This window comes from Pelmatolapia mariae, linkage group LG4 (genome assembly GCF_036321145.2).
Source record: "Pelmatolapia mariae isolate MD_Pm_ZW linkage group LG4, Pm_UMD_F_2, whole genome shotgun sequence".
Lineage (NCBI taxonomy): Eukaryota > Metazoa > Chordata > Actinopteri > Cichliformes > Cichlidae > Pelmatolapia > Pelmatolapia mariae.
The window spans coordinates 21997909-22015953 of NC_086230.1; the positions used below are offsets into that span (position 1 = coordinate 21997909).

The following is an 18045-nucleotide window of genomic DNA, read 5'->3' on the forward strand; positions in this document are numbered from 1 at the left end:
ATTAACTTTAATTCGACAATAACGGTATTTCCTGTCTGTATGACTCGAAATTTGTGCCGATAACATAGAGGGGTTTTGTTGTTGTTTTGTTTTTAAAGTTATTTTGCGACATGGTATATTAACATACAATAAAATAATGTTCACTTTTACCTTGTTTATTTTTTATAGAGGGGTGGGTGGATATCCCAACCATCACAGGGCATATAGATATACAGGGCATATAGATAGATAGATAGATAGATAGATGGGTTATCAGCACTGCCATGTATTTTCTGTATTAATGTGGTTAAACTAGCAGATTTTTAGCATTAAAGTAAATCAGTAAAACAAAAAGCAACATTATAATGCTTTTAAAAAAAAAAAAAAAAAAAAGCTAAACATTCTAAACTACATTATACTTTAAAACCTACATTATTAGGCATTAATTTTTATAAACATTTTATTTAACTCATTAGCTTCTCTAAAATTGTAGGCCACATGTAGGCTAAACAAGCTAGCATATGCTGCTTGATCTTTTTTTTTCTTTCTGCATTTTATGAACAATCAACACATTGGAAAACCTTTATTTTTTAAAAAGAGAAAAAATGTTACGTATTGGCGAATCCCAGTCGATGCTAAATTACCAAGTATAAAGAAAAAACATGAAATTGTGCAAATAGTTTCACTGGTAGCAGCAAATTACCCTAGAACATGAAAAACACTGTGTATTTAAGTCCTACTTTATGCAAAGAAGTGAAAGAAGGCCAAACGAAAACATACACATTTTATTAAACACAGAACAGAGTACAAACATGGGAAAAAGAATGTTAACACTCGTGCTTGTGGTCAACATATAATATTTCAACAAAATAACAAATCTAAACATTTGCCTTCAAAAAAATTGACATTCAGTAAATTAAAAAAAAACCTTATAAACTTCAACATATGTGGGGAATATAATCTAAACTGGGGAAAAAAATACAGCAAAGTGACTAGAAAGCCCAAACCATATTCTATGTTCAGTGCAAACTGTTGACCTAACAGATACTAAACATATCTAGGAAATATATTTCCACCCTGTTTATTGTTATATAAATAGTATTAAATAAATTGCCAAGCCTCTGAAAGGTTGAATGACATAACACTGGTCTGACACTTCTTTAGGTCCATCCCAGATAAGATGGATGCCTGTATTAGAGAGATGGATATATTTCCCAGAGTTGTCTGTGGACAGAGTTGCTGAGATTTTCTCCATGGTGCATGTTCTCTACGGTAGGAAGAAGTTCAGGACTAGATGAATACTGTAACATAAAAACTAGATAATACTGCTAATTAAAAAAAGTGTTATACACTGGCAACATAACACTGTGGATTTAAGGCACTGAGTCTTTCACATAGACCTGGGTATGGAGAACAAACTGGATATGACCTTGAACTTGTTGGTGGGTGTTGGTGGTGGTTTCAGACAGCAGAACTAGAGATAAAGCGAATCCTCTGGGAGTAAACAAGATCTACAAAATACAACACTAAGTTGACGTTAGTAAAGACGGCCACAACCAGCTTGCTATCCCATGGACATTCTCCTCGTGGGCAGTCCTCGGGACGAGTAGTGTTGCCATACTTCCTGTCGAAGCTGAAGATGGGCCAAATCAGTGCAGTACTGAGATAGAGGATCACAGCAAAGAAGGTGTAGATGACCACAAACCGATCAAATGGGAACCGCAGGGCAGAGGTCCTACCAGAAACCGTCAGTATGACCACTATCACAGTGACAGAGAAGCACAGGCTGTACACCACCACGCAGTACTGGGTGGCAATGTATTGGTTGTACTCACTGTCATTAGCCAGGGCCCCAAAAATGATGCAGGCCACAAAACCTTGGACCACCTTGAGCAGACCAGACACAGTGGCCATGTATCCAACCACAGCCCCTGGTTTGGCTCGTGTTAAGAACACCTCAGTTGCGTAGGGGAAGCAACAGACTGCAGAGCAGACTGTAACAGCAATGCGGTATATTTGGACTTCCCACTCCTCATCGGGAACCTCTGTCTGAAGGAAGTAAACGGGGTAGACCACAGAGGCAGTGATGTACATGAGGGTTGCCAGCATGGCAAAGGCCACAGTGAAGTTATCCCAGGAAATCGGCATACAAGTGTGGAGCCGTGTAATGTCCAAGGTGAAAACAACCAGTGTGACAGCAAAGCAGAAGCACCACACAAACATACAGAAGATTCCATAATTGGCACTGTAGCCTGCGCTGTGGGACACAAGGGCCATTATGGTGCAGCCAAACAGTAGCTGGAACATTCGGGCTATTCCTAAAGGGGACAGCACAGCTTCTTTGTTGAGGTAATGTCCTCCTTGAGAATCCATGGTGCCTGTTGTCCCTCTAAAGCAGCTGTTGTTGCTGGTGAGATTCTTAATGTCCCGTTGCCCGTGTTGGTGTCCTTGCGGCCTCCTCTGTCTTTTTCACGCAGACCTCACCCTTTTTTTGGTTTCCTGTTATAGATGGTCCTTAATTACAAATGTCTGTAATTTCTTTCCTGACCTTGCTTTGTAATTACAGCAGTGTGCTTAAGCTCAGGTTACATGTGTACATTGTTATGTAGAAGTTTGTTCAATAGCTTAAAATGAGAAAAGACTTTCAGTCAACTTTGATAATAAGCTATCTTTTTGATAGGTTTCTTTCTTCTTGGTTGCACAAGTTTGTAAAAAGAGTCTAATTTCTGTGCATAATAATAACAGTTGATTTCTAATGATTTCAAAATGTGTTTCATGTAATAATAATAATATGATCGAGTCTTACTCAAAAGCTGCAGTGTATGTCCTTTGAAATCTTGGTTTTCTCCTGCTTGCCTTGCTTGCTGGCTTCTTCCCTCACTACTTTTTCCAGTTTATCAAAAGATCAAAGTGAAGTAACGTCTTCTCCAATCAGCCCTCTCTGAAAATTGATATCCAAAGATCAATCTTCCAGCAAAATCCCTCAGTGCCAAACAGGTGGACAAATTTGTTGTCCTGTCAGTCAACTTCAACTCCTCATGAACTCAGTCCTTATAAATTCTTCTCTTTTCTCTTTTTCTTCCCTAAACTGTCCACCAGAATCACTCAAACTGTCGGCTATGTCTCTTGCTCTTTGTCTCGCTGCTTTCTGTCTTCTCTTGCCTCTCAGACTTGATCTCCCACTCTTTCTTATTCACGCAAGCACACCCTGCTCCTCCTGTCTCTGTCAGTGTGCACTTGGTGGATTGCTAGCGGTGGTTGTTTAAATGAAAGTTTGTGCCGAGCCCAGAGTTACAGGCCTCGCCAGCGCTATAAATAGGGGGTCTATATTCCACAGAGGGGTGGGAGGCTGCATGTGGCAGGCAGTTTGGGAATCTTATTTCTAGGGAGCACCCAGAGTGGCTGAGTCAGAGCTCCCACAGTCAGAAACTGGCATTTACACACTGTGTAATGACAGGGAGGAGGGCTAAGACTCCCATTAGAGGCATAAATTACACACAGGTTCAGAGGGATGATTATACACAAGCGATGGCAGATTTGACCTATGCATATGAAAGGGAGGTAGAAATGAAGTGGCAATTACTTAAAATATTTTAACCTTCTTATATAAGTATCCTAATTTTTTAAAACTTAAACATTGCAAGGATATTCTTACATAAAATCACTATTAAAAACAATTTTAGAAATGTATATGCATGTATATGCATTTCTTTAATTAGAATATTGCAAAAAACAAAAGCAAACTTAAATGCTCATAACTGCTTACTGCATATATAACTGCAAACTACTTATAAAATGAGTTATTTTCAGTTTCAAGTTCAAAGCAGCATTTTTTTAGCTCTGGAGGAAGTTACTCAAAATTGCCTTAAACACTGCATTTTAAAAATGAATATGTCATTTGGTGTGGAATTTTAAAGAGGCTTTATCATCTTTGTTTGGGCAGTTTACAGCAGTTGAACTGTTAGGGAATGAGCTGTTATACAGATAATATAGAGAACAGTACTATCTATCCATTTTATCTTATCTAATTCAGGGTGACAGGGGGTCGGGCCTGTTCCCGCCATCATAAGGCAAGAGGGTTACCTATCTATCACAGGGCTAAGAACAGTAATACTTCTTAGCCCAAAACAAACAAACAAACCCATCTCTGGGTTATCAGCACAAATTTCAAATTAAAGTTCTGTACTGGCAGCAGTTACTATGTATTTCTGTATTAATACGGTAAAACTACCAAATTTTTAGCAGCAATGTAAAACAGTAAAACAAAAAGCATCATTATTATGCTTTTTTTTATCAATAAACTTTCTAAAGTACAGTATTATACTGGTATTTTGCAATAGTGTATATTAAGTCCTGTACAATAATGTTCATTTTTACCTATCTACTTTAAAACCTACATGTGTTACTGTGTTTGTGAATATATTATTTAACGTATTATTTAATTGTCAAATTTTTCTTCCATTTAGGATGTGAGTTATACAAAGTTCTCTGTTGGTCTTCATTCTGAAAGATCAAAGCGGTACGCCTTTCTAAGATTGCTAGCTTTAATTACTTCCAGTAGGGTGTGGATTTATTTTTCTCAAAATAAGTTTTTTGTCTGTGATGGACGTGCCATGGGAGGACAAGTTGGGGTTATTCTGAGGAAGGGTTTTATGCTTAAATAATTTGGAGAGAACATTTAGATGCTGATAAGCATGTGTAAAGATAGCTGTGGCTCAGGAGCAAAAGTGAATTAGTGGTTTGATGCCCAGGTTGTCCTGCCCATGAACTGCTGAACTGTAAGTAAGGCTCCAGACTACTCCTGATGTTTAAGTCAGGCCCTTGCGTGGTAGATACCATCACACTGTGAGTGTATGTGTGAACAAAAGCTAAATTGTGATGTGTGCAGTGCAGGTAGCATAAACACACTGCACTAGGCTCAAATACACAGCAAGAGAAGAGCCACATGGTGCAGAGTTTATTATGCAAGGCGGCTTAGTTTTGCATCATTTGCACACCTTTTATTCAGGTGTCTCAAAAGAGACTTGGTTAGCTTGTAGGACCTTTTGGTCTGCAGAACTTATAATGAAATTTTCTTGTTTATCCACCAGATCACTTCACTTACTCTGAAATATTTCTCTTATTTTAGGTGATAACCACATTTCTTGAAGGTGACCAGTCACTGACTTTAAGTATACTTTAGTATAGTAATGCCACATCTTCTACACATTAATAATACCGTTTTAGTAGACCTTATAGAAGTAATAATCACAAGACTGCAAAAAATATTTATCTTGTAGTATATTATGTTATGTGTCTTTTCTTCTGGTCTGATACAAAGACATGCAGTCAACACAAAGAGAAAAACAGCAATGTATTTACAATTTACAAAGAATCACTTCTCTGTGAAAATAGCACTTATAAATATGATTTACATAACAAAATAAATATGTAAATTACCAATGTAGCTTGAGTTTTTTTTTCCTGTTAAAAAATATGTTACAGAATAAAATTACAATTAGTAATACTTTTCCTTTTCTGGTGTGATGCGAAATAGAGGCCCTTTAAAAACATCATTTATAAAGACATCATTACATACAACATTGTCATTATATTAAAAAGTGATCTCTATGAGATAATAATAAGAAGGGAGTTACAATAGTGAACACTTGATAGAGCCTATACATATACTCAAAAAATACAATATACAATATTCGTCTCCCTTTAAATGTTCATTGCATTGATTTGAGGATTGCTGATCTACTGAGGTGACCTAACATGAGTTTTTGAACTGTCTTGTCATGATGATGTGGCCTGTGCGTAAGAGGTATAGCTTAGATGTGATGGCACTGTGGTTTTTGTATAACTATGTATAGACATTAAACCAGATCCACTTTAGCACCACAGTTAGCATTGTAAAACGACTAAAGGGGACATTCTGACATCTTAAAATATACCAGTTTGGTTTAGACGCTATCAAGGGAGTTACAGCTATAGGAACATTATGTCTTATTGCATTACTTTCATTAGCGGTAATAACCTGTGCCTGTTTAGTTCAAACAGGGTAATTCTAACTGACAGTCTTTTGCTATGAGTTTATTAGAGCATCAGTGTCAGTTGTCTTTCTCTCGCTATTGTTTATGCTTTTATTTTTTTTAGAGGTAAATTAAAAAAATATCTCCTTTCTGATTCAGCACTTAGCGCACTTATCATATTTTCCTATATCTGCCTTGATGTCAGTTATTTTTGCAATGAGAGTTCCAATTACAGAAAAATGCTAGGGCCCAATTGCACTGATAACAGTCTCATATTGGCTACTTAACAAAAACAGCATCCCTATGTCACTGTGGCAATGACTAAATTTAAACTATATGGAAGGACAAACATAAAAACAAAACATCAGTGAGCATCCTTAAAACTGGATTACATTCATGATATTTTCTTGTACAAACAAAATATAATTTAAATGGTGAGTCGCAAAGAGTTGTGCCTTGTCATTGTGGTATGTTGCCACAGTACTTGTCACCAGATGGGAGAAAAGGGATTGTGGGACAAGGTCAAAGTCCCTGCACTGACTGAGGTTTGGAGTAAAGTAAACAGGAGGTCAGAGGAAATTCATTATAGGTAGAATGGGTTGTGAAGATGGAGGGGTAGTTGGAGGTATCAGGCTTGGGAGACTGGCCAGAGAGACCAGCCAGCCAACTCTGCTTAGTTTAACGTTGAGATAATGCCTGTTTGTTTGTGTCCCTTTAGCTGCCGCTGCTGAGCATGCCCAGTAGCTTGCTGGGGTCCATTCCCTGCTGCTGGGCCATCTTCTGCACATCAAAGCCCATGTGCATGAGGAACTGAATGACATTCATCTCCTGCCCTGTGAACTGATCTCGGATGGTGGGGCAGGTGGGGTTGCAGTGTGGCCACGGGCAGCTGTCAATCAGATGCACAGGACAGCCTTTAGGCGGAGCCTTGTTGTTCCTGTTGTCGTGGAGGCTGCGGTCCCAGCAGTGCAGCGCTCTGGGCAAGGAGGTGCCTTTAACCTGCACATCAATCCAATAGCTAGAACACAACACAAGAGGGCGCTGTCAGCACACAGGTAGAAAATCGTACAGCGAGGACGAGGCCTTTTGAAAATGAATAATACCCACTTTCTGGTGATAACTTCATGCGATAAACATGCTGGAGCAAACATAGCCCTAAAGAAAAAAACAACAGAAAAAAAAGTAATCAGTAAAAGTCTTTGCAGTAATTCTTTGTAAATTTTCCACCTGAAATCCAGATGCATGGCCTTACGGGACATCTTTGAGTGTGTTCCTCAGCTCAGTGCCCAAGTTTTGGATGTAGCGCCACTGGCCCTCCTGCACAGGCTGACCTGTCAGCTGAATGTTGTCTACTGTCAACTGAGCCTCATCAAACAGCCACTGGACCACAAAGACAGGGCCTGCTCAGGGAAAATGAAAAAATCAGCCAGACAATGTGATTATGTGTAGATCACATCACAATGCACATTTACTTGTATCCACATAGATCATAAACCCACTTTTTATAGATGGGAAGACTCTGTATCCAAAAAAGCAGTTCCACTCTTCTCCTTCATGGGCTTGTTTGCACCGCTCTGGTACCATCCCTCCCCAGTACCTAATAGAAACAGACACAGATAGGATATGATTGTCATAGTAGCAACCTGGTGATCTCAGTTTAATGACTAGACTTAATGCTTTTCTTTTTAATAATGCTTGTAGTTAAATGCATGAGGTGACACTGAAATATTCCTTAGCTCGGCTGCTTGAGGCTCAGACTGCTTGGGCTCGTGCATGATGTGCTTTTTCACTCCCAGCGCCTTTATATGTGACTAATGCATGTCATCGTCTCTTTCCTAGAGATTGTGCTTTGTTGCATTCTTTGTTTGTTCCCCCAAGCCAGCCACAGCCAGCAGTGCTTGCTATTATTGTCTTGTTGGGACTTCTATCTATAATTTCATAGGAATCTGTATCTTGAGATAAATATTGGTATGACATAAATAAAACTAAACTGAAAGAAATCCCATACTTGATGCCTCTCTTGATGGTCTCAGTGGGGGCACAGCTGGTAGTGTCCACACAGTCAGTGCAGTGGTACTGCTTATTGTCCAGGAACCAGCCAGAATCAGAAAGGCCTCGCACTTGTATCGCAGTGTGGCCCAGTCCCTCCAGCAGCTCTGCCACACGGTCAACATTCAGAAGAACGCCGGTACCTCCCGCACTTCACACAAAAACAATATATATTTTCATCAGTACACATACATCAGTAAGAATGACGTGCAGAAGTTTTCAATATAAAACCCTGGGAAAAAGGTTTATATGTAAACACACCTGCTTCCTGCTAAAAGGAGGACTTTGGCATTTTCCAGACCTTTTTTCAGCAGGTCCTTCACAACCTCCTGAATAATGAGTGAGCCCATGAAGGCATAACCACCTGTGTACAACAGAGAGACAAGGAAACTGAACTACTCTTCTTTCAGGGCAAATACATGTCAAGATTTTGAGACTTTAGTGGTGTCTCTTACTTTGATCTGTTTTGGCTGTAGCACCGCTCCAAACATCACTGGAGCAGTAGGGCACAAACCTACACAACAAACATAACATTTAAAATGCCACTTGTGTTTAAAAATTGGGCATCAATGAGCACAAAAGGCAACTTACACCATGTTGGCATTCCACCAATGAGGGTTTTCCTCAGGGAGTGGAGACAGGATCCCTGTGCCTGCAGAGACAGACCGACGTGTATCATTAGCCATTCTGGCTCCCTGAGACACATCCTCTTCTTACTCATCATCATTACCACATGGATTACAGTTATTACAGTGCAACAAGAGAGAGAGGCGTCTCTCTTCCTTTAGTGGTGGGCGCCAGGTAGCCCTACACCACAGCAACATTATGACCGGGTGTCAGTTTCAATAACACTGTAAATGAGCACAGATGCATCCCATCCTTTTAATTGCTGAGGCATTAAAAGCAGGTATGCTTTTCACCTTGTGGTCAGGAGCCACAGGTGGAGCAACAGTGGGGCTGATGGAAAGGCTCACCTGTTTTAGTCTGGGGCCACTTGGAGGAGCTCATTAACCTTCTCATTGTCTCATATCGGCTGTCACAGTTTTCCTTGTTGAAGCAGTACCAGCCACCTGCAGGCAGATATACCAATAAAAAAAATAGGAATGATCATTTCACATGTGATTTTTTTTGGTATAACTGGACGTGAAATGAGAAATGTGTTGAGGTGAATCAGTTTAGTCCAAAATACCAACCTTCTAAAAATATCAACCACCGCCTGCTGCCTCGAGATTCTTTTAGGTAGTACCTACAAGAACCAAAGAATGAAGTAAAAAAAACAAACTGAGCACACGATAATAGGCATGGTTGAGTTTAAACAATGTGTGTATATGATTCTAAATTCCTCAAGTTTTGTTTTAGGCTGCCTGCATGAACGTCTTGGCCCACAAGTTTGAGACGTTCTTATGGAGAAAGAAATAGACACTGAAAGATAATGTGGCCATTGTTTCTACATCAGTGCTTGCACCCAAGCGTAAAATACACACATCGCATCATCAGTAATACAAACAAGGATGCCCCGAACTTGATGCTAATCTCATAAAGGTGCCACGGATGAAAGCAATGATGCTGTGTGTACACGCTGCACTTCAAACACTGATACAGTGATCGAAAAGGAGATAAACATCATCCTCTCCCATATCCTGGTTCCACTGTAGATTCCAGTAGATGGTATTTTTCCATAATAAGCAATGTACCATCATCTCTTCACTCTGAGCACAATGTCATAAAATGTTGATAAAACCAAGGCTGCCATCCAAAGTAATGGCATGATAGGAAGTAAAACTCTTTTGCTCAGGTGCAGTAGGTGCCAACAAACCCGCATAAGCCCAATTTAACGCCCTTAGAATGCACTTAGACAACGTGACTCTGAGCTATAGCTGCTCTAAGATTGTAGGAAACCTATCTTGGAATATTGGAGATATGTGCTGTCTGTTGTCAGTCCAGAAGAGGGCAATGCACCCATGGTTTAGGGTGCAGTCTTAACCAAAACATCCTCATCTTTTATTCAACAAAAACACAGAAACACAAGGAAAATTAAATATTTTGGGTGTGTAAAGTAGCTTTCGCTGCAGAAACAAGAGGCTTCTGAATGTGCTTCTGTGATGTTGATGCCTTTTTCCCCCCATTTCACTGAATATCTGCTTTATTTTACCAGTGACTCAACTCAAAAGATTGCCAAACACATTTCAGTGACTTTAAGGCAAACAGACTTGGCTGAAGCTCTGAGCTGCTAACTCAGACACTGAATCACACTTTGGCTGCGCTTAATGTTTTAACTATTATTATTCAGCGATGTAGTCAGCTCACTCTTATTTCCATCAAACATACTGAAGCCAGAATTGACAAGCTGAACAAACAAAGGGGAGGTGTTGTGTCAATCCACCTATTTAAACAAGTTTCCAAGAGATGAAAAACCCACTCACTTCCTAGTAACTTGCTCTAGTAACTTTTTTCCCTTTTACGTTACATACTTATGAATATCCGTGTAGCTATAACAATTGATGGATTAGCATCCCAGCTGATAACAGCCACAGTGAATGAAATGCCTTGTGCCTGTAACTGTTCCCTGCGTGCGCTCGTCCCCACGCTTTACACAGCCAGGAGCCGCCGTGTAATGCACAGCTCACTCTGCTCAGTCACATATATCACAAACACCTTTCAGTCACCAACGTCCTCTCTGATCAGTTCCCAAGCACTGCGGCAAACAAATCAGAACGACAACCAAATTATTCACGACTGCACAACATGCTTTACAGCAGTGAATAATGAGTATGCGTGTAGTTGTGTATAACGTTTCAGCATTCTCTTGTGATGCAGCATAATGTGCGGACAGACATGAGACATTAAACCTTCTACAGCTATACACCGATCTGTGCCGCTGAACTTAAACCCACAATTTGTCTTCTTGTAACTACATTGAAAACAGAGTCTGTATGCCTTTTCTAGGAGGGACTATATTTGGCGTTTACTGTTTTAGCAGCACGATTTATTCCTCTTTAGTAGAGTTCTGGTTTTTTTTCACAATGAATTTTTTTGCTTCACAATATTATTAACAATATAAACAACTGAAAAAGATCTAATCTAACCTTCTATAAAAATGTAGTTAAAAATCTACTATATTTTTATGGATATTTTACAGCATTCACCCTGAAAGTCGAACAGGTCAACCATCCGAGTACTCATCAGAGAAAGACGGACAGAGATGGGCGGGGGTCTAAAAAGTTAAATCGAAACTCTGCAGCGCAAAACCTGCATTCTAATTTGAAGCAAAGGAAATGAAGCATAGGCCATGTGGCTCTCCGCAAATTTCACGCTTCACTGACGCAAAGCAGCTGTCTATCTTTTACTCTGACTGAGGCATCAGGACATTGTTTTAATCATTTATTCTCTTTTTATTTGTATATATTCTTTTAATATGTTTAAAAAACATTTATATGGTTCTTGATCGAAAATGAAAATAAAATACGCGATTCAGCACTCCAAATACTGAGAAAATCAACGGAGATGCACTTTCTCCTCAGGCCAGATACATGTGGGTTACTTTAATGACCAGCAGGACGGATGAGTCCTGCTGAAGCACTCTTAAGGCAAAATAACAGCTCCTACTAGGCCAGCTGGCCTCTTTTTGACTTGACAGTAACCTCATACATGTTTATAGTCAGTTGTTACGTACCCCGCAGGACTGCCGTCGTTGCAGGTGACTGATGTGTTCTCCAAAAAGTTCAGCCTCATGTCGTAGTCAAGCTTTTGCGCCGAACAGGGGTAAAGGGACTGCGCAAGGTTCTTCACTTGTGTCATGAAGTTATCCATGTTCTCCTCCACCGCGGTGAAATCCAGAGGGAAGCTCTCGGTGGTATCACCCCTGTCTGCCCGGTATGTGGGAGGAGGCGGTGAGCGTCGCGGTTGTGGGTTGCGGCCACCCCGAAACCTCCGTGCGCAAAGAGCTCCGGACTGCATCAGTACCAGCAGCAGCACTGATGAAACCACTCTGATCAGTGTCATCTTTTTGACGTCCTTTCTCCAAATTCTCATTTAAAACAAAACAAACAAACAAAAAACACTTGTCAGCTTCCAAAAGAGACAAATTAAATGTCAGGTAAAATCAAAAGTCCTCTGAGACTACTTGTAGCCACCCGCTGAAATAACTGGAAATACTTTCAGGCTTAATTTTTGTTTTCTTTCACGAGTGCGCCTACAACTCTTTCCTCGTCTGTCTGGTACAACTCAAGCCCTTCTGGACCAAGCGCACAAGCTTGAACGACAACACTGGTGCCATGCGCTTGTTTTTTATTCAAACTTTCCCCCCTTGTGTGAGCGTCCAGCCAATCACAGGAGCGGGGCAGGACTCAGGGCATGATCAAGCCTGGCAGACTCCCCCCCCCCCCCCCTTTTAATTTATAGAGGGAAAAAAATGTCCATGCGTTGGTTCTTTTGATCCGCAATGTTTTATTTGATGTGGTGGCTTTTATTGGCCTTGAAATGCCCATTTCCCATTCCACCACAAATTTATGAAGTGAGAATATGCATCTTGTTACACACTTGCTTGAAAAAAACAAAACATAAACTGGCAGAGTCGCATCAGTATTTAGCCAGGTTATTTTTAAGAGTTTACCTATTATAATTTTTTTATTATTATTTTTCAACACTTTTAAATGTAACTTAAAAGTAAAAGTTGATCATTTTTCACAGAGCACCGTCTGTTATCGCTACTCCACACCCCACCTGGGAAAGAAAACTGCAGACCTCTTAAAAAATAAAAAAAATAAAAAAATCAATTGCAGTTCTGACGAGTTGAGTTGCTCACGTTTTGCTTTAGGTTTAGAAAAAGGGACTTAGACCCCCCCCGCCCCCCCCCCTTTTTTTATCCAGATGGGGCCTCCAAAAGATCAAAGCAACCATCACTCTTTCTCCCCCTCTTTTCACCTCCTCCCTCCCACTTCAGTCTCTTCCAAACTTTCCTGCTCTACTGTATATTTTAAGTCGAGCAGAGCATCCTGATGGGAAGCCAGCTTTTTAACACAGGAATGCCTCGTTACAGTTGAGGTAGGCTTCCCTTGAACAACCTCTCATTTTAAGGACACATTTAAGTTAAAGTGTAGCCCACAGGGCAAAAGGGATCATTCATCAAAGTGAGACTTCATGATGGTGTTTTGGTGACGTTTGTCTTTTTGACTTGAGCTCATTGGAAATTCAGTTTAGTTTTACAGGACAGGACATTACAGGGATTTCTAAAGTCAAGCGAAAATTTTTAACAACACTTATGCACACTTTTATATTTATTTTCACCGATAGTATTTTTGTGACGCTACACCACTTTTTGTCATGCCCACAAGAGTTCTGATGTGAACTCTAGCCTTAGATAGCTTATTGATTAGTGCTGTATCAGCTTTGTGGGAGCAGGATTAGGATAAGCCTGTGTTTTTAATAGAATCTCCTCATATCAACTCATCACAATTTTCATAACAATCCACGAAAGCAAGAGCTCTGAAATAGAAAACAGAACTCCAAGACTTATTACGACGCATTGCCGAGAGAGGGCTGTAACTGCTTGGAAACTGGCTGGTCAAACTGTGGTCACACTTTAACCTCCGTGTTGCCAAATAGTTCTTTTTTCACATTATAGACTTTGCAATAGATAGTTTCATTTGTGTAACTTGTAAGAAAGTACTCTCTGAACAATTAAAAATAAAAAAAAACCCTGCTGAAATAAAGTTAAAATAAAATGGACAAGTTAGATGGATCAGGTAGACGTAAAACACAGAACACCATCAGTCTAAAACAGCTTGACATCCTCTCAGAGAGAGCCTCCCGCTCACTGTAGCCCCATGGTTAATCAGCGTGCCGAAAGAATGTCAAACTGTTTTGAGCCAGGTAAGATGGATATGAAGTCACCACCAGGACGGATGGTATTAATTGGGAACTTCAAACAGAGGCTTGTATAGATTAGAACATGTGGTAGGGCCCAGGAGAAGAGGCTCTGTCACAGACTGAGACCAGTCACTTTGACCCATACCGCCCTGTTTTATCACACGTCATTCTCAAAAATGTAACCCTTAAATCACTCGCAGATGGAAGTCGGCCCCTGACACACTCTCTAACGTGAGGAGATGCCCTGGTGGTGAAGCATCGTCTGACTGAAGAAGTGAGAGCTACAGATGCTCTCACTTTGAGGGTAGAAATCTGTAGATTCAAAGAGCAAACGTAAAGGCTTTCTCATTTAATTTGAACAAAACTCGAGTGCCGGAGACAAACTGTAAAACACCTGGCAGTCCTGCTACTGTTGGTGCACGGTGGCTTGTTCTCTGCTAAGTACCTTGTTTGAACTCCAAGTATTAAGCTCTTCTGTCTTTCACTTGTAATTCTCTCTCTCCCTTCTTCCTTGCCTCCCATTCTCTTTGCGTAGCATAGACACAAATTTTGAATGGATTAATCCTAGAATTAGGTCATTTGAAAATGACCCAGCTGTTCTGATGGCAGTCCCTCAGAAGTGCCCCCTTAGCCCCCACCCCAACCCGAGGCCTCCTGTGAAAGTCAAAGCCTGTCTTTCATCTCCGATCAGTTGCATGTGCCCTCACAGATCCACAGGTTTTACTGCTTAAGTCTGGGCTGGCAGCATTGATCATGTGACCATTGCCTGCCTAGTGTTTATACACATCATAGCCCCGTCTGTCTACACAGCCTGCCAGTTCTGCTCACACATTCCCGTCGTCCATCTCGCCTTGCCGGGTAGTTTTGATTCGCACATGCTGTTGTCGAGGATCCATCCGCGATCATCAAATCCTGCTAGTTGGAACTGTTAGGTCAGGTTACATCAAAGAGATCAGGAGGGATCAGCCTTTTGAAAGCGACATGCTCTGGCTCACATCATCAGAAACAGGTGGAGGTCCTCATCAGGAGAACAAAGGAGAGATCGCCATCTATAAAACTTTTATATTTCATAGAAGAGTTTCTTTAAATTCCCACACACAAACTACACAACACCAGTATAAAACACATGATGGCAGGTCGGGCATTGTGGGACTGAACCAAAGTACTAAATTCCACCAAGGTCACAACAGCAAAGCTTATGACTTAGTGCTATTAAGCCACAATGTGTTTATGTGCAGAAATCTGCTAATAAAAGATGACAGAAGGAGAACTAGAAATTTGTTCATGTGTTACGAATTAGCTGAAAAGCTGACGGACCCTTCAGCAGATCTGTATATATTGTAGTAATGACTCTTAATTTTTCATCCTGCCAGTAATATAACACCAGATATGGAAATTTCCTTTAGGTGCTTGTCATTGAAGAGACATGCACTTAAAAAGAAGACTAATATTGGATGTTTTTTTATGCAAATATATAGATTTAACGACAGCTTCACTTATAAGTTGATATGACTGTAATGCTAGAGGGCTTTGACATCGCGCCCCTGCGAAAACGCTTTCAGCCTCGGCTTCTGTTCTGTGTCACCTTGAGGCAAACCTCCGGAAGCAGGCCCCCTTAATTTCATGTTGAAGCTATTGTTTAAAACCCAAAACAAACATGTACAGAGGTTTTTTGGGTGTTAACACACTGTGGAGTTCCTTTCATGTACCCCCACCACATGTTCCTGATATTACCCAGACAATCGGTAAACAACCTTGATCTCGACTTAAGTCAAGAGGTGCCATCTAAGATGTGAATGTAAATGGGGAGTAAGAGAGTAAGAGAGGCAGGAGACATCTGTCGAGCAGGCTCTCATTTTGTAAGAGGAGGCGGTCTATTGGTTACAGATGATGCCCTGTTTGATAAAAATGAACTCTTTCAAGATAGGACAGCTTGCGTTTGGGGTCTCTCTGGCACCGAGGGGTAATCAAATAGTTCAACTGACAGGTCAGCTGCTTGTTATTCATCTTTCATCTGAGTGACGGTCACAAAGTAGCTGCTGTTGCCTCTATACATTTCTGTCACTTCATTCATACTAAGCAAGATGGATGTTTGCGTTTGTCAGGGCGGGTGCACATGCGTGTTCCACGTCTCGGCGTCTGCATGTGTGTAGGAATGTGTGCTGGAGGATGACTGAGGTGGACCAGGTTGTGTCGGAGGTACCGGTGCGCGAGCGTGCGGCCTTCCTCCAGGAGTTTTCCACTCATGCCTCGTGCCTGAATCACCCTTTTCAATGCCTGCTACCTGGTAGTGACAAAGGAGGGAACGCAGACCAATTACCATTTGAGACCTGCTATTATTATCATCAGAGAGGCGGCAGCCCTCCTGCCCCTGCGCCTATTCTCCTCTCGAGCGAGACAGAAGGAGAATCAGTCCCTTTAGTCTCGGAAATGTTTATTTATGCCACAGTTGTGCCAAAGGACATGGAAAAGCCCTTATTACAGGTCATGACAGTAGAGCCACAACACATTATTCACTTTCCGTCCCTTAACCTGGTATTCTCTATGGGGAAATTCTTTTGAAGTCCACACCCTGTTGTAAAACATGGTCGTTATTCAGTTATGTGAGAGCTGCATTTGTAGCTGTTTTTTTTTAAGATGCAGACTTTAAAGCAGCCGGGCAGGAAGACTTGAGAATCCCCATAATTATTTGTTTAATCTTGGTTTTATGAAGAATTAAAAATATCAAAGAGAAAGAGCTGTTGACATGCAACATAAATCTGATTTGTGAAAAACCGGTAATGCCAGTTTGGAGGGCATTGATTAAAAAAAAAAAAAACAGTCTTAAGGGTAATTTTGGACCAGATTTTTGTGTCTGAGACAATCAGCCCATCTTCTGGCTACACAGTCCACTGAACCACTGGGACACCACTAGCACATGATACGTGGCTCATTATTTCTGACACTCTTTTAACACCAAGCAGCCGTTTTCTTTTATCCTCTCGCCACGAAGATGAGGCTACTGTAATCAAAGAAGACAATGATCAGTGCCAGCCTCTTGGCCTGGACTGGTACCTGCTTTGATGTCATATTTCGGTGTAAAGCGGGTTGCGGCCGATGCCAAAGAGCACCCCTAGTCGCCAACTGTCTGACAAGCTGCCTTTCATCAGAATGACATCACTCTGCTACTTGATTACTTTCCATGGACTCTTCCAGGCCTGGGAATGTTCTCCCAGGAATCTGAAATCATCATCCCCGCCTTTACACCCTTACTTTTAGAATGAAAGAAACACACATCTGAGGCACACATTACTGAGTGTGGCATACATCGAGTATTTAAAATCCAAGCTAACAGTACGCTGTTTGTACTGTGAGGCACTTCCCTTAAGATTTTTCCCAACCTGGCAGAAAAAAAAAGAATGTGAAGTAGTACTACTACTTTGTGATTCTCGCAAAACCAGTGCAGTTTATACACGCAGACAGCGCAAAGAGACAAAATGAAACGTGAAAAACAAAAACAACGCTTCACAACGCGATCATTCAAGTCAACGTTTTCCTGACCGAGATTTTCCCTCGGTGGCAGAGAGAGCGAGAGAGTGCAGTGATAAATTACAAGGTAGAATCTGAAGTGTTTGCTTTTGGAGGAAACCGAGGAAACTGCTGCGTGAGGTGGATATTTATACCCTCTTTCTCCGCCGGCAAACCAGCAGCATTGCCTCTCTGCCCAGCGTCAGCTTCACAGGACCACTGTCTGTGTTCACCTGTAGGCCTGTGGAGCAGACTGGCTTTACTCCCCACATCACAGGAACTCTCCTGTAGATGTCGTGAAGATCAAGGTGTGCGAGCTCCTCTGACCATCCTGAGACTGGAAACTGGAGTTTAGGATTTTCAAAAGGAAAGGGGGAAAAAAGCATTTCAAAGGATTAGAAAGAGAGAGAGTTTGTTTATTCTCAGCAGAGAGAAAATAGAGAAAACGGGTGCATATCTTCAAGGGGCTGAAGTGGCACAGACAGAACATAACTAATGAGGCTGCCAAGTCCCCATTACCCTTTGATGTATTCAGATGCAGGAGCATGTATCCTCTTACAAACTCTGGTAGGTGTAAGTATCATTGTACGATTTGAATGAGGTCAAGAACCACTTCCTGTAAAAGCAA

At 41.1% G+C, this 18045-nt stretch overlaps 2 protein-coding genes across 2 annotated transcripts; both read right to left on the reverse strand.

The window, feature by feature from the left end:
• Positions 1–1440: 1440 nt before the first annotated feature.
• LOC134625437 (myeloid-associated differentiation marker-like protein 2) lies at positions 1441–2352 on the reverse strand. The gene has a single exon (XM_063470655.1). The coding sequence runs from the start codon at positions 2350–2352 to the stop codon at positions 1441–1443; it is 912 nt and encodes a 303-aa protein (XP_063326725.1).
• Positions 2353–6180: 3828 nt separating this feature from the next.
• Positions 6181–12044, reverse strand: notum1a (notum, palmitoleoyl-protein carboxylesterase a). The gene is made up of 11 exons (XM_063470656.1): positions 11716–12044; positions 9236–9288; positions 9017–9112; positions 8634–8694; positions 8498–8556; positions 8304–8406; positions 8002–8193; positions 7493–7590; positions 7246–7393; positions 7101–7148; positions 6181–7011 (listed from the first exon to the last, which is right to left on the reverse strand). The coding sequence occupies exons 1-11, from the start codon at positions 12042–12044 to the stop codon at positions 6708–6710; spliced, it is 1491 nt and encodes a 496-aa protein (XP_063326726.1). The 3' UTR covers positions 6181–6707.
• Positions 12045–18045: the final 6001 nt, after the last annotated feature.

Bases quoted from the DNA above. Each gene is read 5' to 3' on its own strand.
- LOC134625437 (XM_063470655.1), bottom strand. From the start codon at position 2,352: ATGGATTCTCAAGGAGGACATTACCTCAACAAAGAAGCTGTGCTGTCC.
- notum1a (XM_063470656.1), bottom strand. From the start codon at position 12,044: ATGACACTGATCAGAGTGGTTTCATCAGTGCTGCTGCTGGTACTGATG. The intron at 8,194-8,303 runs GTGTGTTTACAT...TTTTGTGTGAAG, and splicing joins CTCCTTTTAGCAGGAAGCAG to TGCGGGAGGTACCGGCGTTC. The intron at 7,012-7,100 runs GTGGGTATTATT...GTTGTGTTCTAG, and splicing joins CATGAAGTTATCACCAGAAA to CTATTGGATTGATGTGCAGG.